Source organism: Gossypium hirsutum, chromosome D06, assembly GCF_007990345.1.
Source record: "Gossypium hirsutum isolate 1008001.06 chromosome D06, Gossypium_hirsutum_v2.1, whole genome shotgun sequence".
Taxonomy (NCBI): domain Eukaryota; kingdom Viridiplantae; phylum Streptophyta; class Magnoliopsida; order Malvales; family Malvaceae; genus Gossypium; species Gossypium hirsutum.
The window spans coordinates 2,560,654-2,587,684 of record NC_053442.1 but is presented as its reverse complement, the minus strand read 5'-3'; the positions used below and the strand labels follow the sequence as shown (position 1 = coordinate 2,587,684).

Genomic DNA, 27,031 nt, shown 5'->3' with positions numbered 1-27,031 from the left:
AATAAAATAGTAAGACCAAATTAAATAAAGATATGAATGTTGAGGACTAAATTTATAATTATATTATATATATAACACATAAAATAAGCATTTAAAAACATAATTTTAATAGAGGAACTATTTTACTTCATCTAATATATAAGAATCAATTTACATACTTTTTCAGTAAGAAAACTAAAATACAATCTAAAATAAAATACAGGGACTTGTACGACATATTTACCCAACCTCCAAAGTTTTTATGAAATAGAATGTGTTTTCGTCATTGATACCAAACCATTTCCTTAATTGCACAAGCTATAGTAGTAGTCTTTTAATTAATTAATTAAGGTCAATGATGTTATCATGAATTAGGCAAAATTAAGCAATATTATCCATCAACTTTAGGGTTTTTTTTGTTGCTGAATTTTAATTAATGGGTCACTTTTTTCCCCCTTTTTGATGGTCAACCTTTCCTTTTGAATTTCTTGGAGTGGCTAAAGAAAAGCAAAGCATACTCTTTATCTTTTTAAAGCTTTGAGTTGGATAGTAGTAATGAATTTTATGCATTTCAAGTAAATTTTTGAATTTTAGTTTGCGGGTTGAAAAAATAGTATGAAAAAAATTAAGAATTTCAGAAATTAGATTGATAGTATCAATCAGTTTGTCTAATTTAATTAAATAAATTATTTTAAAAAATAAAGATAAAAAACTTAATTTAACTATTGATTTAATTGGCTCGACCGACTATTTCAAACGATTTGTGAATTAATCGGTCCAGCATCTTATTATCGGTCATTCTAATTAATTTTAAAAATATTGAAGTAAAACTTTATTTCCTTTCATTTAATTTTATCCAGGTTTGTCATTTACTAAGGTTAATTTTAAAAAAAAAGCAGCAAAGAGAAAGTGGGGGATATTTTCATGCATGGGAGATGTGCATGAAGAAGGGGTAATCATGGAGACAGATATTCAAATGTAAATCATTTTGGTTTGAAACCCTTCAATGAAAGACTGAGTTGTTTGAGTTGTGGGCATAGAGGTGGGAGAGAAAGATGAGTGATTGATTCTTTTGATTATATTGCAATCATGAGTGAATCCATCAACACCCACACATCTCCATGAAAAAAATACATAAAGCACTGAACTTTTTTTTTCTTTTTTTTCCTGTAAATGTTGATGAATTAGTGAATGGCTTTGGGCCCTTTGGCAAAGAGCTGCCTCCACTCTCTCTTATAATTTCACTTTCATTTTCCACCAACCTTTTCAGTGAGAAGCAATTGTGGTAGGGTTGTTGGTAGTTGCTGTTCGGTTAAATTACACTCAAAGTCACTCAATTTAAAAAAGTTACAAAATGGTTATTGAATTATTTAAAAGTATTCATTTAAATCACTCAGCTGTTAAGTTTTTCTTTTAAAGTTTGACTAGTGAGCTCTAAATGACAATTCAACGACCGGTTAGGTTGTTTTGTATCCATTGGTGAGTAGAACATACCTTAGATCCAATTTGATTTGATGACCAGTGCCAGTGATCGAAGAAGAAACTAGTTTGGATTTTGGTTCACAAATTTGTGACATTAAAGTTGTTCCATGAAAAAAAAACTATAGAAAAAAAGAAGAATGAGAACTTTTGATTGGTGTGGCAGTAGAAACAAAGGTCATACATCAGCAATTTTAACAAATCAATAATTTAAATAAAAACTTTTAAATAGTTCGATAACCATATAATTTTCTGAAGTTAAGTGACTAAAACGTAAATTTATTAATATTTTAATAACTACAGGTGTAATTTACCCTTAATTTATTAAAAAGGTTTTTTGGAGGTTTGTATTGCGTATTTAAATATGCAATAGATATAGATGTGGAACAGGGATGCTTCACATAACTCCATGTTATATACAAGCAAACCTAGACTATTATCTTCAACCCCACCTCACCCTGGTCCATGGCATTGTGCCTTGATATACATATGCATTACTCGACTTCAAGGGAAAGTGGGTAATCCTTTTTAATTTTTAAGCATTTCATGTATTTAGAAAGTATTTGGAAGTTTGTATGTTTATACCTATATTTGAGTATGCAACAAACATGGATGCTTTTAGGTACAGGTGAAATTAGGATTTTTTTTGAGCTAAAATTAAATTATTAATTTTTTGAGAGTTAAAATGTAATTTTATTATTATTTTTATAAAGATTAAACTATAATTTTACGAATTTAAAAAGATTTAAAGAAAATTTTTTCCATTTTAAAAGACGAAAGTCTTTGCATGCCCCTATTGTTGCTCCTAATTTAGGGGTGAATAAAAGTCGATTCAAACCAACTTAATCAATGTCTTTTAATCAAGTATGATGGTTTTGTAGGCAATTATAATACGTTATATTGGTTAGTTATTGGTTTTGATCAGTTAATCAAGTTTGAAATTGATCGGCTAAATCAAATTTTCAATCTTTTAATCCAACTAATCAGATGAACCAACTGCTCTCCTTTAAATGCTTCAAAGAAATGTACCCAATGAAATTGATATGTAAAATTTTAACCAACAAGAAGAACATGAACAAATACCAATCTGCTAGGAAAATAGAAAAAAAGAAGTAAAAGCCAAAACCTATATTTGCAATCTATATTGTTCTTCACTATATGCAGTACTTTGAACAGTAACTGTGATCTAGTAACACTACATATATATATATATATAGTGAAATGGAAGAAAAAAGCAAATATTTGACTGCAACACAATTATACACACATATATTGAAGTCCATTATTGAACAGTAGAGAACTAGAAGAAACACATGTTAATCTTCTCCATTATCAAAGGCTTAATTTAAGTGAAATGGTTGAGAAAATTGTAAATGTAATGTAATATATAAATATATGTATATATATTTAAGGGAAAGAATCAACAAGAAAAGCAGACAATAAGAGGAACCAATTTTATCCCGTTGTTGAATATGCATGCAGGGTTTGTATTTTAGTCAGAGATGTGGACCTTACAATCTGCAGTAAAAGGGGAAAAAAAGAAGAGAAAAAGAAATCACTGTTTCAAAAGACAAAAACAGTAGAAAACAGTTTGCATTAGAAAATGTTTTTATCCTCAGTGGGAGTCAGTCCGTTTTTATTGTGTTTCCAAAGGACAATATGGACTTTGTGACATATAGAATTTGAAACTGTGGGAACTATTCAATCTCCTTTTTCTTTCGGTATTCGATAGTTATATTGAATCTCGAGTCAAAGTTCTAAACAGAGAGTGAAGATCCGTAGTCATAAGATTTGAATCCGAAATTTTAATTTACCATTCAAGGTACAAAAGATATTGATAGATAAATCCTTTTTTAAAGGTGATATAAGGAAACTTAATTAAATTAATCTCTTTATTATTAAATAAATTAAATAAGAGATTTTATTTAATTTATTTAATAATAAAGAGAGTAATTTGGTCTGATACCAATTTTCAAAAATTTTTAACTTTTCGAAAAGTTATGATACAAAATAAAAAGAAAATAAAAAATTTACCAAAACATGAAACCCAATTAGTCAAAGAAATAAAAGACCACAATTATAGTATCAAGTTACTAAAATAGATGTACTAAGTAGTAATCATAACCAAATCATGTGGTTCTAGTTCTCTGCAGAACCAGCTTTCAGCAAAATCCATGGGCAAAGATTTGTTCTAAAGCAACCATCAATTAGAAACAATAATATGCATAAACATGAGTTTTCCCTCAGCTTAGTTCCTATAGAATAGAGATAATGCATGGAGAATATTACTGTGGACTCAAAGACAAGACAAGGCAAGCCAAGTAGCATTTGAAAATATTTGGTGAATTCCGATGAATTAGATCAAATAATTATCATCCGTTTAAAATGTTAATGTTGACATGGATTCTTAAGAAAATTTCATATTAGCAGTTAAACTGGAGTAGTTAACTATTTGGATTAACGAATCAAATTGTAAGAGTAGAGACCGAAGGACTGAACCCACAATTTAAATATAGTAGAATGACCAAAACATAATTTGACCAAAATGTTTAAAACAACATATGGAAGACAGGCTGCTTCCAGCTTTGAGCTTTTTGCTTGGTAGTTGTTGGTCCATGTAGGTTCATTAGGGAAAAAAAATGAAAAACCCTTCTAGAGACAAACCAAAATCCCAAGGATAATTGGAGAAATTCATGCATTTACTAATGGTTTAACTTATTGATCTAGTGCTGCTAAAACCCTGTCTGAGGAAGAGGTTGTGTAGCTGAGAGACTTTGAGACTTAAATGTGGGGAAAGGGAGTTATGAGAATCACGTGAGAACACACAAAATCCAAACAAAATCTAATGAAAGATCCACAACAAGAGCCAATAGCCAATAAGAGGGGCCAACAGAGGAAAAAGGAAAGTGAGATTAAGAGATAGATGGGCTGATATACCCCAAATTTTCACAAGGACAGCAACAGCTGTGACTCAGTAACTCGCTAGCTGTTTATTTTAGCTGCTAAATATCCTATACCTCTCTCATATGTATCCTTCTATAAGGCTTAACTAAGAGGACCCTTTTGCAAACCTGACAATTTAAAGTTGTTTTTAAACCCTTACCTTCCTATACACTTTTCCCTATTTGTCACTTACTTTATAGCTTCCCTTTGAAAAAAACCAGTGGTGACATATCAAAGATCTAAGTCCATATGTTATGTCATAATCAACTTAGATTCTCTCTCCTTCTTTTCTTTGTTTCCTCAGGAGAGTTTTTTAGAGATAAGCAAGTTGAGGGACAGCTTAGCATTGATGTATATTTAAAAATAGACCACTAGCTTCTTCTTTTTGTCAACCTAGCTTTTACCTAAACAAAACAAAAGAAACTTCATCATTTAGAATGCTCAATCAAGCAAAACAAATCAATTAAACAAGCCATATCCTAGAGACATCCTCTCTATGCTCTATTAATTGCCAAAAGAGTGAAAAGAGAAGGGGAGGGGTAATTAATAACTTTTGGTATGGAAGAATTCCAAAATAAAAAACAAGAGAAATAAAGAATGGGGGATGGGGATGGGGATGGGGGGTGTGGGGCTTCCTTTTTCAGCAGTAACTTCTCCAAGATACCCCATAAGTCCCACATGTGCCTTTAATGTTTTTTTTTTTTTGAATGGTATATGGGTTTTGAAGTGTTAACTTATTTCCTTTACTCTCTCTTTCTGCTTGTTAATGGCAGAAAACCTATGAAGGATGTTTCTTTTTATAGTAATGTTGGTTTCTTAAGACCAAACATGTTTTTGACTTGCAAGGAATGTGAAGAAAAGGAAAGCATCCTCCCCTTTTTTTCATAGTATTTCAAAACTTCTTCACGTGATCATAGTTAATTGTCAATTAACGCTAAGAGCTCTCTCTTTTGTCCATTGCCATTAGTTTTTTCCACTTCTTCCCCCCCCCATCTTCTCCAACTTATTTGTTGGATTTTGGATTTGGTACCCTTTCCTTTTTGTCTAACACCCTATGTTTAATAGCCACCAGAGCTTCGGCTAGGTCTAAAGTCGAGCTTTTGATGAGCAAGCTTTCTCAACATGTTTTTTCATACATAAGATAAGAACTCAAAACCATACTAAAAAAATATCAAACCTATTACCCCTGGTTCACTAGATAAAAGTATTATATAAGTTTCTACGTTAAGAGTTATATTTCATTTTACCCTAATTTACTAAATAAATAAATTAGTCCATGTATGTTAATTTTAAAAGTAAATTGATCATTTATGCTAAAAATTTCATTGGGTAGCGCTAAGGACCCACCTCCCTCCTTTAAAAATGCGGGAGGTGAGTTAAAAACCTATGGAATAATCAGATAATTATACATGACATTTCATGTATACCTTATTCTAATGTACATAAACCAATTTTTAAGAGAAAATGAATAAAATTTTTAACAGAAAAATCATTTTGTTCATTGATCCAATATGCACAGTTATCCATATTTTTAGTAAAAAAGATAAAATATAATTTAACTCTTAATATAACGCTTCAATGCTACTTTTACATGCTCATCATGAGTTAGTGATTTTGATACCCTTTTATTTCTATGTAATTAGCAAGCAAACTTAAGCTGAATTGAAAACAATCGGACAAAAGAGAAACACTCAATAAAAGGAAATTCAAGAGAACAGTTCCGAGTAGAAATAAGGAAACTTGCATTGAAGATGAAAGTGCATTTCTTGTATTAAAAAAGGGGTTAATACAACTTAATACAGTGTACTTCAGCGGATGGCAATGGAGATAGTGGAGAGTAAAAAGTCGTAACACCGAACGATGATGTGATAAGCTGATGGGTTAACCAAATAGAACATCAAGAAATGAATTATGGTCAAAGAAAAATACCCAAAAAGGGTCTGAGGCCTGGCCATTAGTTGCCTGGAGAGAAAAAACGAAAGAAAATCAATGAAAAAACCCACTGGTTTTGGTCATGTATAACATATTCTAATATTGATGGGACTCCTCATGAAGCAAAGTATCCAAATAAGACGGTCTTTTCATTGTGACGGCTTATCTTTTAAAGATGTTATAGACTCTACTCACTGGCTCCACTATTGTATTTACCACCATAGACGATGAAATGATCCCTATCCAACCCCATATTGCCTATATGCTATTTGCTACCTGAAAAAGGCCTCGTCAAATCCATCAAAGTTGCTAATGCCTATGTGCTGAAGAATCTCCGTTTGAAACACATGGTGGGTACGTATCTTTTTTCCTCATGCAGACAAAGCCTCTTCTTTTACTCTTAATTTACAGGATCCAACTGGATCAAGTAACACATGATGTTTTGGTTTGTTTATAATTCCCCTCATTAGTGGTTTCATTACACAACAAAAACTTTTAACTGGCATTTGTTAGAGATGTCAATGAATGTCCCACCAAGACATGTAATTATAAATCCATTTGAATGTCTCAATGATCTGAATCAGCATGGAACCTACAACATTAAACAAAAAGATAAAGCCATCTAACAATATCCTCAAAGGCTTCATATTTTCAACCATCATGGCATTAAGAAACAAGACACAGTGTGTAGTATAGTTAAATCCCTACCAGTAACTCAAAACAATCGAATACCACAAACATTCAACTTAAAAAGTCCCACTCTATATGTATCCAGCAATGCAGGCACTAGACTTGCGGCTATAAGCAGATTTTCAATGCAATTCCTATACTATCATGCACATATAAAGCATGCGATCAGGGAAACATTCCTCAGCATTTCACAGTAATAACAATCTTCTATTGGAGAAATAAAATGAAAAAAAGGTGGAAAACATCAATATGACTTTCGGTGGTAGACATATCTGCATTGTACAACTAAAACAACAAAGAATGACCTAAAGTTTTTTTTATTTTGTTTTGTTTTGTTTTTACTTTTTGCACAACTAAAAGGAGGCTACTTGCTTGTATTCACACATGGTTCTCTCTCACTCAACAAACAACAATAATAGCATCTACCATTCTCTTGTGATAAAGAATAGTAGCATCACCATCCAACTTGGTTATTTCTTATTGCTTGTCAACTGCGGGGATGGAAAGATAATCATATTGCTACATTCATTTAAAAGAAAAGCCGATTTACAAATGATAATGCAAGTGCAAGGTAGCAGTTCTGGGAGTTAGTACACTCTCCATTAATAGAACTACACTTTTAATGACGATTACCACAGATATTCACAGGACTGTATCATCGTGCTACAATGTTGAAGCTTCGAACTACATCAGATTAGTACAAAATGTATACATGAAGATTGTAAAAATTGATGACTTACGGGATCAACCTCATGGTGGTTGTCGGGGATCACCATCTTCGTACCAATGATGTGAGCAACTGCAAAATTAAAATAGTAATCACATCTCAGTTTAGAGTGTGTTTTTCGTGTATGAGCAGAAGAGTACTACCAACTCAAAGGTACATATGATAAATTCAATTCGTAAAAGTTTTGCACTTAAGACCATACTAAAGGAGTATATCCTTGAAATTTAGATAACAGGAGTTGAAAACATTTTGTCTTTCAGTTCATAATCAAAGAAGACTAACGACAAAAAAGGTCTCATTTCAGTTTGGATTTGATTTTTAGGTTTTTCCTTTTCAAAACAAAATATATATCGCCTTGGTTCAGTATTTTCCTGAAACCCAAAACGAACAAAGAAAAAAGATGGAAAGCTCTAGAATGACATATGTCCCATCATATAGAAGATCATTGCTAATTTTAAGGTTATTTATCAGTTTCTGAACCAAAGTAGATAACCAAATGTGTTACAAAGATCTTGCAAGCATAAGATCAAAGCTTAAAATTGTTTCATGAACATGGGGAATAACGAAAAAGTTCACATACCTCAAATAGTTCAAATGGGCTGCCGCGTCGATATACATCATTCTTCTTCTTTGTATCATCAGGGAAAATGCTTACTATTAGTGCTCTCCATCCAACAAGCAAAACAGAAGTGCTTCCCATTGTTACCAAGACAAATGCATATGGCGGAACATGGCCTGATGTTGCAGCTCGTATAATCAATCCCAACTGTCAAAAGGGAAAATAGTAACAAAACATGATTTACATAAATAAGTTGTCACTTTCCAGCTAGATTTACACAAAGCAACTAGAAAAGAAAGACAAGAGGGGGGGGAGAATTCAACTTAAAAGTAACTAGTAAACCATAATCCGTCAATATGTTGACTGTGTCTATAGTTAACTTTGAAAGGAGACAATAAAGAAAAGCTCCATTAGGCATACTTTGATGAAGTATGATCAACAATCCCAGCTAAGAATTAAGATAAATATATATATGTGGTTCGCTAGACAGCAAGTCATAAACAATATGATAGAAAATATAAATTCTAAGGCAATAAAGAAACGCTTCGAAAGGAGTCAATAAAGAAAAAGCTTCAAAAGGTATACTTTGATGACAGAGTATGACTAAAAATCCTGGCTATGATAAAAAATTATCTGAGGTAAACTAGATCAGCAAGTCAAACAATATGATAGAACATATAAATTCTAAGGCAAGAAAGAAAAGCTTCAAACGGAGGCAATAAAGAAAAAGCTTCAAAAAGTATACTTTAATGAAGGAGTATGATTAACAATCCAGGCTATTATAAAAAATTATATGAGGTTCACTAGACCAGAAAGTCATAAATAACATGACAAACATAAAAATTCTAAGGCAATAAAAAAAAGCTTTGAAAGGAGACGATAAAGAAGAAGCTTCACTGGGTATAATTTGATGAAGGATTATGATTTACAATCATGGCTAAGATAAAATATTATATGAGGATCACTAGAGCAGCAAGCCAAAGAACAACATGATGAAACATATTCTAAGGCTTTCTAAGAAGTATTAAAAGTACAACATTGACCCTTTAACTGAAAGAATAATTGTAAAGTTCATGTAGCCACACCTCTCATCATAGTAGAGATCCCAAGTTCAAATCACCCTCTCCCAATGTTAAACAGAAAAATGAACCCAAATTTATGCTAATTGTTATGAACTTGTGGTGATATGAATGGTTGAAATTTGGAAAACAAGACATGGAAACTTACAGGAATTCCCAAACCCCAAGATTTGGCAGCAGCAATAAGGGCTTGGGATAGACCATTGGCTCCTCGTCCATCCTCACTATAGCCCCCAAGGAAGTATGCACTCAAAAACCATCCTATCAATCCACAATTCCACTTTTACATAAGTTATATAATGAAAATCTTATTATTATTTTTCTTTGAGGTGAATTGCACTAAACATTCTCAAAATAGATCCAAATTCTAAATTGGATCTTAAACTTCAAAATATTCTAATTGAGGCCTCAATGTATCAGTACCATATCAATCACGTCCTTCTATCAGTCTCGCTATTAGCTTGAGTGTAAATCAGTAAGTGTCAACTCAAGTCTGAAGCATAATTAGATATTAAATTATAAATGTGTACCTACAACATGTTTAACTTGTATTTGATGTGTTAAAAAAATAAGCTTCTTAAATTTGTTTCAATATTGTTTGTCTTCTTAATACGTACTTATTTACAATTAGATCTTACATGTTTTATATATGTCACATGTCAAGTATGAACCGACAATTAAAACCTAAATGGTAATTAGTCTTTGATTGATACAATATGAGTAAAAGTATCATGGAGGCCCTTGTATTAGGAGACAGATTGCATTTTACCCCCTCAATTCAAAAAATGAGCAAATTAGTCTTTGTACATTAGATCAAAGAGCAAATCGATCCTTCTGGTAAAAATTATATCAATTTCTAATATTAAAAATTGGTCTTGTATGTCAAAATGAGATACATGTGATATGTCATACTGTCAGGTTATTAAATATGGTAAAAATAAATTAAAATTTTAACGATAGAAATAAATGAATATTTTACAGAAAGGACCAATTTGGCAATTTGGACCATAGTACAAGGGCCTCCATACCTACAATATAAGTTTTTATATAATGTCTAGGACCACTGATGACACCCTTGATCAAGCTTGAACCCATTTCCTCTTTACAAGGGCAAGATTGCCAAAGACAACCGAGCTAACACTCAATTGGCCCAATATGATTAAATTACAGTGAAATGTAAAAGTTAAAAGAATACCAGCCAAGAAAGGGTCAGCTGTACGTATTGTATCCATTGCAAAAATGGGGAGACCATGGTTATATCTTCCAATTGCAGAAAACAAAAGCAAAGCCAACACATCCCCACCAGCAAGCAAAGCCACTCGACTGTCACATAACAATCCAAACAATTAAAAGAATAAAAAAATTAAAAAGAAAAGGAAAAAGAAAAAGCTTTTAGCTACCCCCATTTGGAAAGACGAGAAGAAGAAGAACTGGGTTTTTCGAACTGGATAACACCTTCCAAAGGGACATCATCTTGACCAACGAAAACGGTGTCGTCGCCATTGTTGAAAGGAGAAGGCGATGGAGGAGGAGGAGGAGGAGGGGAAGATTGTTTAGGGGCAGAGTCTAGGCCTCCTTCAGCCTTGGCGAGAGTGATTTGAAGGGGTTTTCGTGAATTTCTTGAAGGGATGAATTTGGGTCTTTTATGGATTGAGGAATTGGAAATTGAAGGTTGAATTGGGACAGTGAATTTGAGTGAACATTTTTTAGCCGACAATGCTCCGCTTGGACAGCTTATCAGAAACATGTTTGAGCTTCTTTCGGTTTTGTGTTGGGTTCTTTTTTGGATTCTCGGAAAGGGAATTTATTTGTTATTACAAAAAAAAAATCAAGGGAAAGCGCTGGCGTTGATATTTTCTCACCACTTTCTGGAGAGCTGAAATTAAAGAAATAAATTTTCTGTTTTTTTCTCGGTTTTTTTTTCTTTTTATCTCAACCGTCTGTTTGATTGGTTCAAACCCATCAAAGGAAATCTATATCAATCCCTCCAAGCCAGAAGCTTGATTTAGCATTTGGAAAAGGTCTTTTTTTTTAACAAATGGCAACATTACTTTCCAGAGCTAGAAATCCAAATTCAACCAATGGGATAATAATGATAAGGTAATGGGAATGGATTGATTTTGATTTGAATCAATTTTTATTAGGAGTGTTATACCAATGGAATTGTTATTATAGTTTCTTTAAGCCTACTATGACAGTATTTTGTTGGAAACTTCTTCACTGAAGACCTTTCATAAGGAACCTTTCGACTGAAGACTTTTCCTTGGGAACCCCTCGTGAAAATTCATAGGCTAACAGCCTTCGGCCTTCGTTAAGAACCCTTCGACTAATAACTTGTAAGACGAGCAGGCTCACTCATTATAACAAGGGAAAACAATATCAATACAAAATAACTTAAGACACAAATAAGATTACACAAGACATATCATGATACCAATCATATTCGTTTGGCATCTAACCTCCAACTTGCCAATGCGACCCGGCACTAAGAAACCCCTAATCTGTGGCCCCACTGATTACCTTGTTTGGTTGGCTGTATTGCCCTAATACGGGCCTATTACACTGCGGACGGATTCCCCATTTTCCCTTATGCAGCGCTGATTTGCAAATCCCTTCCAAAAGAAAGGATTACCTAATCGGTACTCTTTTACCCTCCCAAGCCTCTCCCAAGCAGTCATCACTGAAATCCATCTCCACCCACCCTCTCCCTCACAGCATCGACAGAAGCGGCAAGTTCTTCTTTTCTTTAAATTTTTGGCGAGAAAAGAAGAAAAGAAGAAGATGAGGCCAATTTTGATGAAAGGTCATGAAAGGCCATTGACGTTTCTCAAGTACAACAGAGATGGAGATCTTTTGTTTTCATGCGCTAAGGACCATACCCCTACCGTTTGGTTCGCCGACAATGGCGAGCGTATCGGCACTTATCGTGGCCATAATGGCGCCGTTTGGTCTTGCGACGTCTCAAGTAAGTTCTTTTTGTTCTTTATTTATTTTATTTTATAGTTTTTAAACTTGAAGTTCCAATTTTTAGTCCCCTCCCTCAAAACTTGTAGGGGATTCGATGAGGCTTATTACGGGAAGTGCCGATCAAACTGTGAAGCTGTGGAATGTTCAAACGGGAGCTCAATTATGTACTTTCAATTTCGGTTCTCCTGCGAGGTCGGTGGATTTCTCTGTAGGGGATAAACTAGCTGTAATAGTCAGATATGGATTTATTCTCTGTAAGGTAAAATAAACAGAGCTGTTTGGGGACCCCTCAATAGGACTATCGTTAGTGCTGGAGAAGATGCTGTAATTCGTATATGGGATTCTGAGGTAAATTGTTGTCAGATATGAATAGTTCTTTTTGTGAGCACGGAAGCTATTTTTGTTCTATAATGTTGCACAATTGATCGGTTTGTCTTCAACATTGAAAATATTCTGATGTAATAATTTGTTTTCACTTCTTGATATTCTTCAAACTAGATCTTTTCTTATTTTTTAATTATCTTTCTTCGATATCCGTGAAGCTAAAAGAAGCCTGCTTGACTTTTTCTACACGGAATTGGGTAAACTGGAGGTGAGAAATGTCCTCTCTTAACCAACTTACCGTCTATTACTTATTTTGGTGAAACAGATGATCAGTGAATGATTTCTGGGAAATTTCTTTTGTAGCAAAAACGATTATCGGCATTACTGAATGAGGATCCAGTAGTCATGGAATGCCGATCCGCTCTTGCGAAGAGACTGGAATTATATAGGAGTGCACAAGCTGAAATCGATACGGTCGCTTGGTCGAAGTAAGAGTGGGTAAATTTAGATTTATGGGGCATGGTATTGGGATCTGTTTTGTTGTATTTTCGTTAAAGCAATATATTTTTTACCATATTTTAGAATGCAAACATCATTTGTTGTGTATTCTGAGTTTCTTTAAAGCTGTATAATATGCAAATGTTTTGCCACTTTATCGCTTATGTGATTTTTCATTCATTAATTTAAGCATCCGAACACATTTTGGAAATAACTTGAGTCTGACCCAAATACCTCTCGATTTTTTCTTTTTTCTTTTTGCAATTTATTAATTTAAGCATTTTTGAGATAAATTTTAAAATTACTAGATAAATCCTCTTCCCATGCTTCGGAAAATTAGTCATATTTTGACTAAGATATTTATATTGGAATATAATGATTTGATTAAATTATATATTTTTATTAAATTATATTTAAAAATAATTAATTTAAATTATATTTTATAGTATTATATATTATGATTTTAGTAAATTCTAAGAATATTTAATATTAAAGAATTTTATTAAATTATATATTTTTACTAAATTATATTTTTAATAATAATTATTTTAAATTATATTTTATAGTATTATATATTATGATTTTAGTAAATTCATTTAAGAATATTTAATATTAAGAATTTTATTAAATTATATATTTTTGTTAAATTATATTTAATAATAATTATTTTAAATTATATTTTATAGTATTATATATTATGATTTTAGTAAATTCATTTAAGAATATTTAAATATTAAGAATTTTATTAAATTATATATTTCTATTAAATTATATTTAATAATAATTATTTTAAATTATATTTTATAGTATTATATATTATAATTTTATTAAATTCATATAAGAATATTTAATATTAAGAATTTTATTAAATTATATATTTTTATTAAATTATATTTAATAATAATTATGTTAAATTATCTTTTAAATTATTTATTGTTAATAATAATTTACCAAAACAAATTTCTGCTAATTATTAAGAATTTTATTAAATTATATATTTTAATTAAAATATATTTAATAAAAATTATGTTTAAATATGATTAAATTATTTATTATTGATAATAATAATCTTATTAAAATTTAAATAACAATAACAATAATCATTTACCAAAACAAATTTATGCTAAGGGTATTCTAGTCATTTTAGTTTTTTCCATTATGCTATTACACCTCTATTCCATTCAACCAAACACAAGATTACTATTACGCCTCTATTCCATTACATTCAACCAAACAGTTGATTTGCTATTACACCTCTAATCCAATACACCTCTAATCCCAATACACCTCTAATCCAATACACCTCTAATCCAATACAGCGAACCAAACGCACCCTAAGTGACTCACTATATAACCCAATAGCACAAGGGAGAGAGATGGACACTAGAACACAGACTTCTCCACCTTTCTCCTTTCTCTTTCCTTTTTATCTTCTCTTTCATCAACTCCTGCCTTTTGTTGACACTTGGTCTCATTAAGGAACAGTTCAAGTTCCAATTGTTTTTTTTTTTGGCTAAATCGGATTCCAGTTGTTTTATTTTGGATTTTGATAATTTTAGGTTCCAATTTTAAGTTCCCACTTGAGTTAGATTTGGGCTATTTCATTTACCTAAGTAATTTTGGACTAAAAACATTTTGATTTTGAGTAATTTCAAGTCATTTTAATTCGGATCACCAAACAAAAAGGCCCAAGAAGGGTTGAAAAAGCCAACCAATATCAAAACCATGTATTTTATATTTGAATTAATTTTTCAAATTGAGCCAACCAATAAAAACCAGTTGAATAAAAAAGACATAGCTTCATTATTAACATTGCCTGACAGAGTAGTGAAACTGCACAAAGAGAGATTAGAATTACATGATACCCTGATTTCTGTACGGACAAATCATCATAATCTAAACACAATATATATATGAGCACTGCCGGGCATGGTTATGGCACAATATTACGTCTAAAAGTGGAAATGGACCAAATCATGGTCAAACTTTTCCTAAGCCTGTTTAGTTAAAAAAATTCACTAACCCTTCAAAGTTCGAACCCCCAAATGTGCCGAGTGATCATCTTGAAGCATCAACAGATAAAGGCTCAAGCTCTCCATCATGATGTTTCTGATCCTGTTGGCTAGAAGCACCGGCGTTGCATTCCTTTAAACCCTCACCATCAAAGTTTGCTCCTTCGGTCTGAGGTGGCCTGGCATTTGTAGGTGGATCTCGAGAGTCATCATTAACTTGATTTGATTTTCCATCAACTGCGTTCCCAGTAATCCCATTGAACCCACCAGTCACTGTACCCACTAGACCAACCCCATCGTTCATGCAAGGGGGATAGGCAGATACAGTTCCATAAGGTGGCGGGCAAAGTCTTGGTCCAAGCATTACAGGGGCATAAAAGGAGCCCCTCGGAGTAACGGGAGGGACACCATAACCGATCCTACCATATCCAATGGTTGGGTACCCATTGCCATAAACACCACTTCCGTAAACATATCCATCAATGGTATTATACCCAATAAGAGGAGCATAACCAGGGAACATACCATATCCAGGACTACCAGGAACATAATCAAAAGGCTGAAAACCATTATAAGGTGATACTGGTACAACACCAGCCTTCATGTTATAACCATTGTTACCACCATTATTCCCTTCTTTCGGCACTGCACGTTTGACTTCCACAAGCCTATTACTCAACTCATGAAAGCTCTTCTGCATAACATTCTCCACAGCCTCTTCCGATTCGAAAGTAACAAACCCGAATCCTCTAGGCCGGTTAGTCAAGCTGTCATGCATCACAACTACGTCGGTTATTCTACCGAATCTTTCAAAGTAATTCTTAAACTCTTCCTCGGTTAGACTAGCGGATAAACCCCCTACGAAGATCTTTTTAGTCCTAAAGTGATTATTGCTATCAACAGGTTCACTACCACCATTCCTACTCGGCTGTTCATTCAAATTGTGGTGCTGATGTCGCTGAATTTGGTTTTGTTCGCTTCGGGGTATCGCCTTTTTCACTTCTACCTAAGAAATCCAAGCAATAACCATAATCAAACAACCCAAAAAAAAACCTAGATACCTTGCTATTCTATCTCTAAACAAATTAAAAACTTTACTCTAAATCAATTAACAGATTACATAGATATAAATTAACTGAAAGACAAGCTTTGAACTGACCGTTCTACCAAGAATTACATGGCTAGCTTGAAGAGCTTTATCAGCTGAAGAAGGTTCAGAGAACAACACAAAGCCGAAACCACGAGGGCTTTTGGTGTTCTTGTCTTTAGCTACGACAGAGCTAACGACGTTGCCGTATTTGCTGAAATGATCCGTGAGAATAGCTTCACTTGTCTCCCGAGATATCCCTCCCACAAACAGTTTGGCTTGATCAGATTCCATACTCTTTTGCTCCAATCTTAACCCTAAAACCCCAGCTACTGAAACCAGAAAAGTAAAAATAAAAAATCCCCCAATTTGAACAAAAACACACGATTTACATTAATTTGCACAAGAAAAAAGAAATTGCAGTAAAAACAATAGACACCCTAACCCTAAAAACACGAATTACATCAATTTGCAAAAAAAGGAGTAAGAACAGCTCTAAAACCCTAGAAATATTATACCACTGGAATTGAAAACAAAGAAGCTTAGAAACCCTAAACCTAACAGAAAGTAAAAAAATTTCCCAAATCGACAGTCACCTGTAACCCTAATTCAACCCTAGAAATATTATACCACTGGAATTGAAAATAAAGAGACTTAGAAACCTTAAACCCAGCAGAAATTAAAAAAATTCCCCCAAATCCAGTCACATGTAACCCTAATTTAACAGAATACTAAAAACTCTGACCTAATATTTTTAGGGTTTATAGCAATAAACCCTAAAAAAATTTGTGCAAGAGACAACGAACAGCGAAAAAACAAAATGTTTAACTTTTTTAACCTGAACAAATGGAAAAAAAAAACAGTAAGGTTTGTAAAGCGTGACGAAAGTCGAAACAGGTGAAAAATCTAACCTTTGTTTGAAAAGAAAAAGAAAATGGGTTGAAAATTTTGGGAACTCGAAAACCTAATTTAATGGGCTTTAAGTTAACACAATATAAATTGAAGTTGGACTAGTTTTTAAGGGTTTTACGAAGGGGTGCATGCTTCTATGGATTTCAATTTAGGGTTACTTTAATAAAAAGTCCTTAAATTATTCTTTTTGTTTAAGTTTGGTACTTAGAGCACGTTTGGTTCGCTGTATTGTAATAGAGGCGTAATGGAATAGAGATTTAATGGAATAGAGGTGTAATATCAAATCAATTGTTTGGTTGAATGTAATGGAATAGAGGCGTAATAGTATTCTTGTGTTTGGTTGAATGGAATAGAGGAGTAATAGCATAATGGAAAAAACTAAAGTGACTAAAATACCCTTAGCATAAATTTGTTTTAGTAAATGATTATTTTAATTGTTATTTAAATTTTAATAAGATTATTAATATCAATAATAAATAATTTAATCATATTTAAACATAATTATTATTAAATATATTATAATTAAAATATATAATTATAATAAAATTCTTAATAATCAATATTCTTATATGAATTTACTGAAATCATAATATATGATACTATAAAATATAAATTAACATAATTATTATTAAATATATTATAATTAAAATATATAATTTAATAAAATTTATAATAATTAATATTCTTATATGAATTTACTCAAATCATAATATATGATACTATAAAAGATAATTTGAAATAATTAATATTAAATATATTTTAATTAAAATATATGATTTAATAAAATTTAAAATAATTATAACTAATAAATTATCTTATATGAATTTGTATAATTTAAAATAATTATTATTACATATAATTTAATAATAATATATAATTTCATAAAATTCTTGATAATAAATTTTCTTATATGAATTTATACAATTTAAAATAATTAATATTAAATATAATTTAATAATGATATATAATTTCATAAAATTCTTAATAATAAAATGTTCTTATATGAATTTACTAAAATCAGCATTTATTTCTTGAGAATTATATTCTGCATAAACATAATTAACTTATATTAAGAAAAGGTTAGATGAAAATGAAATTCTACATCATAATCCATATGTTATATAGTTTTACAACATCAAAAAGTTTGAACATTGATTTTTAATGGTGAGAAAGAAATCTTCTGACCCATTCCAATCGAGCAACAGAAGGTAAACTAAAGAAAACGATCATTTGAGTTGGATGATCTGGAATTTTACTCAAAGCTTCATACCGCTGATCGTCGGTTAAACCTTCAATTTCCCATAAGGTTGAATATAAATTTGAAGCTTTCTCTTCCATCTTTTGATATTCTTCTGACTTCTGCTGACCTACCACCTCAGAGGCAATACTCCTACTGATTTGATCGCCAACGGCCCTGATGTTTTCGGCCAATAAAGTGGCAGCTTCATCAAATGAAGAATACATATTATCACGAGCATCAGATTTCTTCTTTCTCTTGTTCGAAGATGAGGAACCCCTTTGGTCTCTATCTCCTCGCCGCTCCAGACCAAAAACATCCCTGTCGTCCAAAGAGACGTCAGCTTCACAGTCATAGAATGTGTTTCTCTCTTCATTCATATCTGTAGTAGGTATATCGTCAGCATTTATTTATTGAACATCAGCAGCTGTTTGAGCATCTTTCCCAGTCGCTCGATCTCTTACGTATATGGCAGTCAGCTGGTCGTAGTAAGGGAAAGTACGGTGTCTGAATTGAGTGGCTTCTTTGTGACTCTAAAAAAAATGAGGAAATCATATTAGTTATAAGTTTGGTAAAAAAACAAATAAAGACTTGAAATACATTTTACCTTTACATAGGAGTCCCAAACTGCATCTTCAGCAACAACGAGCTGCCTATGCTCGTCCCAACCAAAACCGCTATTGTTTTGGCCATTAAGCATGTCATAGACGACTGACCATTCCCTTTTTAGTAACCTAATCCGAGATTCAATATTTGGTTTCGCTTTCAACATTGCATTTGGTAAAGCATTTTCTAGCATTTTTTCCAACTCGTTCAAATAACCGGCTTTGAACCCGGTATCAGCGTTAAATGTTCCTACATTGTGCAAGTCCACCATGCAAGAAACCAAGGCTGCATCTTCTTCTGGAACCCATTTTCTTTTGGTTTCTCGAGAAGTTTGAGAAGAAGCATGTGATTGTGGAACACCTGACATAATTATCTTAAAAAAAAACAAATTAACATTATTTACTATTTTTAATATCATGAATCAAAAGGTGAACAGTTTATAAAATTATATCGTTAGTTCAATATCATGAATCAAAAGCTCAATACTAAATTTAAAATTATAACACATGCTGAATGAAAAGATAATTAAATTATAATTCAACAAAGTTTAGTACAATACAAAATTTTAATCAAACACCATCAAAGTTTCATAAACTAGATACATAAAATAACATCAACAAATTAAGTCAAACTCAATTTGTCCCTAAACCTAACTAATTTCTAGATGCTTGCCATTCATCGAACATTTGGTTGGCTAGTTCCATCCTCCAAGTAGCCCAAGCATCCGATGGATGAATATTTGTGATATTCGGTTCATCGTCATCCACCACATTACTAGGTAATCCTTCTCTCACCTCCGCTTCAATGGGATCAATACTCATATGGGTTCGAATAAAATTATGGAACAAACAACATGCAATAATAATTCTATTGTGCACCCTTACAGGATAAAACGATGAACTCCTAAGTATTCCCCATCTAAGTTTTAATAAGCCAAAGCATCTTTCAATAACATTACGTGCTGAGGTATGTTTTGATATTAAAAAACTCTTGCGGAGAACTTGGCTAATAACCTTGACGCCACTCGTTCAAATGACATCGTTGTCCTCTAAATGGTGTAAGAAATCCCTCACAATTTGTGTATCCAGCATCAACTAGATAATAACAACCTATAAAATAATTTTTTTTTAAAATGATTAATTCAGCACACAAAGTTTGATCTTAATGAATAATTCAAAGTCCTCTAACTATACACTTTACCATGAGGAACTTTTGGTCCATGTCTTCTACAATGGCATCTCGAAGCACCCGTCCATCGGCAACTGAACCTTCCCAACCAGGAAGAACATAAACAAATTGCATCTCAGGTGTACAAACACCTAGCATATTTGTTGCTATGTCACCTTTTCGCGTTCGATATCTAGATTTATCAACTGTTAGAACCCTAATCTTGATGTGGGTTCTATCAAGAGCACTTAAGCAATTCTATATCACATGATATAAAACCTTGAGTTAGAATACTAATTTAAATCTAAATCAACTTTTCGCGTACAAGCTATATATAAAACTCAGTCCAATACCTTAAACCATTTCCACCTTGTGTCAGAAGAATCGGCTGTAATTGGCTCCGGCTTTTTAAATAACACATCTTGTAAGCGTATGACAACATTTAAAACACTATGAAATGCTCTGCTAACAGTTTCCCCGGACCTTCTAAAGTGATGCTTGATAACTCGATTTTTCAGGTGATGGGAGATGGTATGTAAAAACATTGCTACTTGCTCATCAACAAGCATGAACCTTGACGACTTCAATCCCCCTATCGATTCTAACATCTCACATAGTTTAAAAAAGCCAGTTCTATTCATCTTAACTTGTTCAATACATGTCTCGTCACTAGCATATACAAGTCTTTTCACATAATCCCGTTTTGCATAAAAATCTAAGGTATAGGACCTAATCATTGGTCTATGTAGGCTAAGGCTGGCACCCATTCTAAATAAGAACCAAATCACAATTCTACAGATTTCCAACCATATTGTCACAGCTGTACCAATTCTTTTACGCCTCACATTTTGTGCAATTAAAGGCAGACAAGCCATTACTGCAACATTTTAAAATTAGAACACACTATCAAAGAATTGAAGTTGCAATTACACATTATCAAATAAAAATAAACAGCACAAAATTAGAGCACACGAAGCAAAAAAGTATCTATTAAATGATATCGTCCTAACTTTAATTTCATCTCTTTATCAATCACCCAAACAATAATGAAAGAAAAGATATTTAAATACATTTTAAATATATTAAAATTTGAAGGTATATGTATAATTGACCTAAAATTAATTTGGTTTACTAATGAAATTGAAGTTTTAAAACTTTTATAACATTTTAAATTTAAATTTCATTTTGTAAAAATATATATAACTTAGGAGTGATTTAAAACATATTATTTGTTATGGGTAATGCAACAGACAGAGATTGCAGCTGCCATAGGGCATTTCTAAAGAATCTTGAACTTGCTTTACTGTCCAAATATTTTTACATTAACCTATGCATATGGTCTCAAAACAGTACTATGAAACAGTGTTGAAGCTGTGTTTGGTCGTAAGGTGATGAGGGTTTCCACTGACCTATAGAGCTGGGAAGGCCAAGATTTTGCCATCAAAATGTTGGAATCTATTATTTAGATTTTAAAATATTTAAAATCTCAATATCAACAGGATACTTTTGTTAGTTTAGTTATATGGATTAAATTGTAAATACGTATGTATCTATTGTATGGACAACTTGGGTCCAATGTATTAAAAAATTAAGACAATGCTTATTAAATTTTAGGAGGCTATTTATCTTTTTTGTGACATATCAGATCTAAATTGTTCATACAGTAGGTACATACGTTTTATAATTTAATTCATACATTTTAAATATGTTCCATGTCATATTTAAGTCGACATTTGATGTTCAATCAACTGATCAGACTAAAAGAATGTAAAATAACAAAAAAATTGAAATAAGAGTAGTCGATGATAAAAAATTCATCTTTAGGTACAATGTGTATTATAAGATGTCTTCTTATTCAACGATAACCTGATGTGATAAAAAACAACAAAAAACTACAAATCTTTTCTTAAATTATAAATTAACTGCGAAAATAGCTCAAACAATCCTAAAATTTACTCCTAGAATTATTAGCCAAAACAAATTGGGCCACATTATCAATTTCCCACCCACCTCATGGACTACAGCAACATCTTGGTCCATATTATGCCCCACCGCCAATTATTTTTAACCTTCCAAACATATCAAGCAGTTACTCAAGTACGTCAAATACCCAAACTGAAAAAAAATTTGTATTGTAGAAGGTAACAAAAGAACTAAGGGCGAAGGCAAAGGCGTATACAAGTCCCTTACTCTCCCATAAAATGGAAAATTTTAGCTTTAATCACTTTTATGTTTATAAAATTTTAAATAAATACATGATAAAATTATAATTTGACTCTTTTAGAAATGATAAACTTATGATTTAGTCTTTTTAAAAACTATAAAGATGTTTGTCAATACAATGGTAAACTTGCATTTTAACTCTCATAACAATATATAACTTAATCTCGGCCTATTAAAAAAATTTTGTGGATTCCCTTTTGCAAAATAACATAACCAATAACAAATAGATACATGAAAGCAAAATCAAGAGGTCAGGACAAGAGTAAAAGCTAATGATGGACTCCTTTTGTAGCCTTTGTTAAGCAATTAGCCATCCTATCGCATTCTCAATGCATATGTGTAATACCAATATCTCAATATCAATGCAACAAGTCTCCAATGGCATGAATGACATACGAATTCAGTTGTTGTATCATTAGAGTACCATTAACATGATGCAATGCTTCCAAACAATTAATTTCTAACAACACATCACAACGGCTATGGATTTTCCGAAACAACAAAGTATAACAGAAAAATTATTATACTTGTCAAAAAACAAGATGAAACAACAAAGTATAACAGTCAAAATTTCAAACAAAATCTCACTGTCTAGCAGTACAATTTTTCAGTGTTTCAAACCACATATCAAACATAATACAGTTGGTGAATCCGGTTGAAGACTACACACATGAACATGCCACAATCCAAGGCAAAGGCAGGCAAAGATATGAAAAGTTCAAGATTCATACCTCAAACCAAACGCTGAGACTGAGAGAAAAAATGAAGCAGTGGATCACAAGAATCAGCAGTGAATTAATCCTTCCAGACTGCAAGTCAAGCCGCTAACAGAGCATGCATGCCTGGATCACAAGAATCAGCAGTGAATTACAACTGCAGCTATGTCATTGAAATCAGCAGTAAAGGTTTAGACTTGTTCACGGAATTTACAAAGTTAAATCAACAAGAAGCATGATTCAACAAACTGCTACAAACTTTCACAAGAAGACAGAATTTTTAAAACATGAATTTTTAACCATATTAGTGAACATTTGAAGCACGCAATTCCAAGCAAAAAGTGGAGGGATGATATCAATTTCCTCTCCTTTTGGATTTCTATTTGTTAATGACAAATGCAACCTCAGATTTCAGCTACTCCAACATAAATAGAACAGGGTAACAATTTAATAGCTGAAGGAGCCAGACAGGAACTTCTTTCTGAAAGCTTGTAGTCCGTGGACCAGCAAGATGCTTCTGGTAACAAGCTTCTGCAAGATGTTGGGCTGCGGATATCTCACAAGATAAAGGTGCTACCTTCAATTGACTAACCTCTGGCTTTTGTTCGATACATGGCTACTGATTCGATATAACATCTTAGACTAAATTTCTAACGCCAATAACTAATTTAACGTTAAAAATCCATTGGCGTGAACTAATCAAATTTGTGTTAAAAATAGATACAGATTCGTTTTCTACAAAGATATACAGAAGCAATGCATCAAAGCAAGCCAGCCATTACTGAATACAACTACCTCCAAGACTCAACAACCAAAAAATCTAAAATCTGAACTGTAACAAGAAAAACAATTACAAGACAAATGGCGAAAAAATGGTTTGAAAAGCAAGAACCCTTAGCAAAGAAAAAATGTTTGGTCTGCATTCGGTTGCTGTTGCTACTACTTTTTCACAATTGGCTTAACAAAAACCTTCGTCTTTCTCTTTTTTTTTTTTTGTTTAAATCCAAATACCAGAACATGATTTAACCAAACCAACAAAAAACAAAAAACAAAGAACAAAGAACCCCCAAAAAGACCGTAACTGTGCAAAAATAGGCCTAAATTCAAAGCTGAGTAGACTAATTTTGGACTTGAAAAGAGTCGTTCAATGCTAAAGTTAAAGAAACAGAGCCATACCTCAGAGGAGGGAGACGCCGCAACCTGTTCGAATGGAGTATTGAAAGAGGAGAAGGGTTTAGGGCTGGGTTTTTGAAGAAAGGGCAATTTTCACTGGCAACTGCTGTTAAGATTACTCACAGGCGATCTGAGACGGTGGAGATTTGGTTCGAAGAAAACTGCTGTTGATGTTGGGAGGGAGAGGGTGGGGTGGAGCAGCAGATTTTGGCTAGGGAGGGTAAAACTGAGACGATTAGCTAATCCTTACTTTTGGAACGGAATGGCTAATCGTTGTTGAAGCAGAGAAAATGAGGAATACATTCGTGTTGTAAGGTAATACATCAAACCAAACATGGGATTAAGTAGGGATTAGTGAGGCCCACGGAATAGGAGTGTAATGGCTAATCCATTACACCAAACCAAACAGTTTTAGTCTTTTTTTTTTCTTGTCTAATCATGTACTTAAACTGTAATTTTGTAACCATTAGGGGCGTTGACTTCATCTTCGTTAAAACAAAACACTTCCGCCAATGATGAATTGGCACGTAATTAAAATTTTATTTTCCTTTACTTTGGTTAAAATTTGACAAAGAAAACTGTAATATTAAATGAAATTTATTATATGATTAAATATAAATATGTATGTTTAATAATATTAAAAATTATAAGTATGTATGTTTAACAATATTAACAAAGGTATTCATTGAGTCTTAGCTCAATTGACATGGATATTGTTACCAATACAGGAGAACATGAGTTTGAGTGTACTGAAGCGCATTATCCTCCTATTTATGGGTTGGAGAGAAGCTATGAGTAATTTTAGACATTATTTAAAAAATAAACATGATCAGAATATTCGCGTAAGGCTTAATTTTAGGCATTATTATTGTAATGTTGGCACATTATAGGATCATATATCGGTAATTATTGCTTCACAATATTGAGAGATTTCGGTGGCAAGTATAAATTATATTAATATTGTAACACTCCGAAAATGTCGAGGTTATAAATTCCTCGGTAATCTTCATTTACATACAATAAACTAGTTTTCTTACTCATCGCATTGAAATGTATAAAATTATTTTATATATTTTTTAAAAATAAATAAATTATATTGTTTTGATAATTGGGGGAGAGGAATCGGTTATTTGAGATTAAACTCAATCTCTCATGCTTACAACATAATGTTCTTATACAAATTCAATTAATTATATTAAAATAAATTTAAACATATTCTTTCATGTAAATTATTTTATCTTTAAAAGTTTTTAATTTTTAAATAATAACTGTACATACTGTAAAAACATTGTAGTCCAATACTATGTATTATAAAATTTTTAAAATACTATATTAATTATTATGTTTTCAAAATTCATTTTTTTAAAAATTTGTTTTAAATTAATTTTAATTTTATTGTTTAAAAAATTATAATTATTTATATTATGTCACTAATCAGATTCTATTGTTAAATTTAACCTAGTTATCTAGAAATAGAACTTAATTAGAAGTACGTAGAACACTCTTATTAATTAGCTAGGACTCTTCATCATGACTTTAGGGTCCATAACATCTTTTATGAACCCTTACCTCCTAAAAGGTCGAGAGTTGTTTGATAAGAGCCTTCGTGTGACAGGCAATTGAAGATTAACGTTGACGCAACTTGGAGAGCTAGCGAGCGACTGGTAGCATTTTGGTGCGATTGTTCGAGACTCAGAAGAGATGGTGCGCGCGGGTATGCGCACGAGCTGGTGTGTGCCTTCGGTGCTTCTTCCACCGAGGCCTTAGCCATTAATTGTTGATACTCTTAAGATGGCCCGCGAGTTGGGTTTTAGTCATATTATTATTGAGTTGGACTGTTCATGGTCGAATTCTTGAGGAGGCCATTTATTTGCGTTCATTTATATATATTTATACAGCAAGAAAAAATCTACACAAGCATGTTGCTTTTAAGGATTTGACAATGATATACACTATAAAGAGAAAAACAAAATAAATTTAAAATTGGTTGTAAATAGGTTTCCCTCCCAACCAATGACAAAAATGAAATTATAATAAAAATTTTAAAATTATTTCCAAAAAAAAAACAAAATGAAAGAAAAAAATATGAATATACAGCTCAAATCCAGGAGGCAGTGATGGTAACTCGCAATAAGGACACAAATATCAGTGTTTGTGGACCCTTTTGCAATTTCGTACGTTTCTTTTTCTTAAATGAAAAGTTTGGTATGAAATTTTACGTCAAAGTATTATGGAAATATTTGTATTAGGAGTTTGTCTTTTTTTACTTAAAGATTTGGTAAATTAATCTGTATACGTTAGATTAACGAGCAAGTTGATTATTTTTTTAAAAAAATTATTCATTTTTACTGACAGAATAATCAGAATATGTCACATATACCTCATTATGATGCACAAATACCGGTTTTAACGGTAGAAATGGATGAAGTTTTTAATAAAATGGCTAGTTTACTCTTTAATCTAATGTACATAGACTAATTTGTCCAATTTTCAAGTAGAAGGGGCAAAATGCAATCCTACTTCTAATATAAGAAACTCCATAGTACTTTTGCCCATTACGTGAAAATGCAATGATATAATATAAATTAGGGTAAAGTACATCAGTGATCGCTCAACTAGTCATACATTTTTATTTTGATAATTCAATTTCAAATAGTTACAATTATGGGTTTTGGTCACTAAATAGTTAAATAACTAAAAGAAGAATGACATTGTTGTTTT

General features: G+C 32.2%; 3 protein-coding genes and 1 pseudogene across 10 annotated transcripts; 1 reads left to right on the top strand and 3 right to left on the bottom strand.

The window, feature by feature from the left end:
- Positions 1 to 6,146: 6,146 nt before the first annotated feature.
- Positions 6,147 to 11,135, bottom strand: LOC107938327 (uncharacterized). 2 transcript variants are annotated; one of them, XM_016871439.2, is made up of 6 exons: positions 10,789 to 11,135; positions 10,584 to 10,711; positions 9,537 to 9,649; positions 8,331 to 8,516; positions 7,764 to 7,822; positions 6,147 to 6,925 (listed from the first exon to the last, which is right to left on the bottom strand). In XM_016871439.2, the coding sequence occupies exons 1-5, from the start codon at positions 11,133 to 11,135 to the stop codon at positions 7,793 to 7,795; spliced, it is 804 nt and encodes a 267-aa protein (XP_016726928.1). In that variant the 3' UTR covers positions 6,147 to 6,925; positions 7,764 to 7,792. The 2 variants fall into 2 exon arrangements, with proteins under 2 accessions (XP_016726928.1, XP_016726927.1); XM_016871438.2 differs by having other exon boundaries at positions 6,147 to 6,363.
- A 744-nt stretch (positions 11,136 to 11,879) lies between these two features.
- Positions 11,880 to 13,391, top strand: LOC107938328 (eukaryotic translation initiation factor 3 subunit I-like; annotated as a pseudogene).
- Positions 13,392 to 14,956: 1,565 nt separating this feature from the next.
- LOC121218187 (RNA-binding protein 1) lies at positions 14,957 to 17,311 on the bottom strand. 6 transcript variants are annotated; one of them, XM_041094979.1, is made up of 3 exons: positions 17,188 to 17,311; positions 16,349 to 16,608; positions 14,957 to 16,195 (listed from the first exon to the last, which is right to left on the bottom strand). In XM_041094979.1, exons 2-3 carry the CDS (start codon positions 16,568 to 16,570, stop codon positions 15,236 to 15,238), a joined length of 1,182 nt encoding a protein of 393 aa, XP_040950913.1. In that variant the 5' UTR covers positions 16,571 to 16,608; positions 17,188 to 17,311; the 3' UTR covers positions 14,957 to 15,235. The 6 variants fall into 6 exon arrangements, with proteins under 6 accessions (XP_040950913.1, XP_040950914.1, XP_040950916.1 ...); XM_041094980.1 differs by having other exon boundaries at positions 16,349 to 16,605; positions 17,188 to 17,272; XM_041094982.1 differs by lacking the exon at positions 17,188 to 17,311 and adding an exon at positions 17,115 to 17,181.
- Positions 17,312 to 18,192: 881 nt separating this feature from the next.
- LOC107938303 (uncharacterized protein At2g29880) lies at positions 18,193 to 24,728 on the bottom strand. 2 transcript variants are annotated; one of them, XM_041094977.1, is made up of 4 exons: positions 24,314 to 24,728; positions 23,153 to 23,263; positions 19,033 to 19,404; positions 18,193 to 18,958 (listed from the first exon to the last, which is right to left on the bottom strand). In XM_041094977.1, the coding sequence occupies exons 3-4, from the start codon at positions 19,396 to 19,398 to the stop codon at positions 18,836 to 18,838; spliced, it is 489 nt and encodes a 162-aa protein (XP_040950911.1). In that variant the 5' UTR covers positions 19,399 to 19,404; positions 23,153 to 23,263; positions 24,314 to 24,728; the 3' UTR covers positions 18,193 to 18,835. The 2 variants fall into 2 exon arrangements, with proteins under 2 accessions (XP_040950911.1, XP_040950912.1); XM_041094978.1 differs by having other exon boundaries at positions 19,033 to 19,391.
- Between the last annotated feature and the right edge of the window lie 2,303 nt (positions 24,729 to 27,031).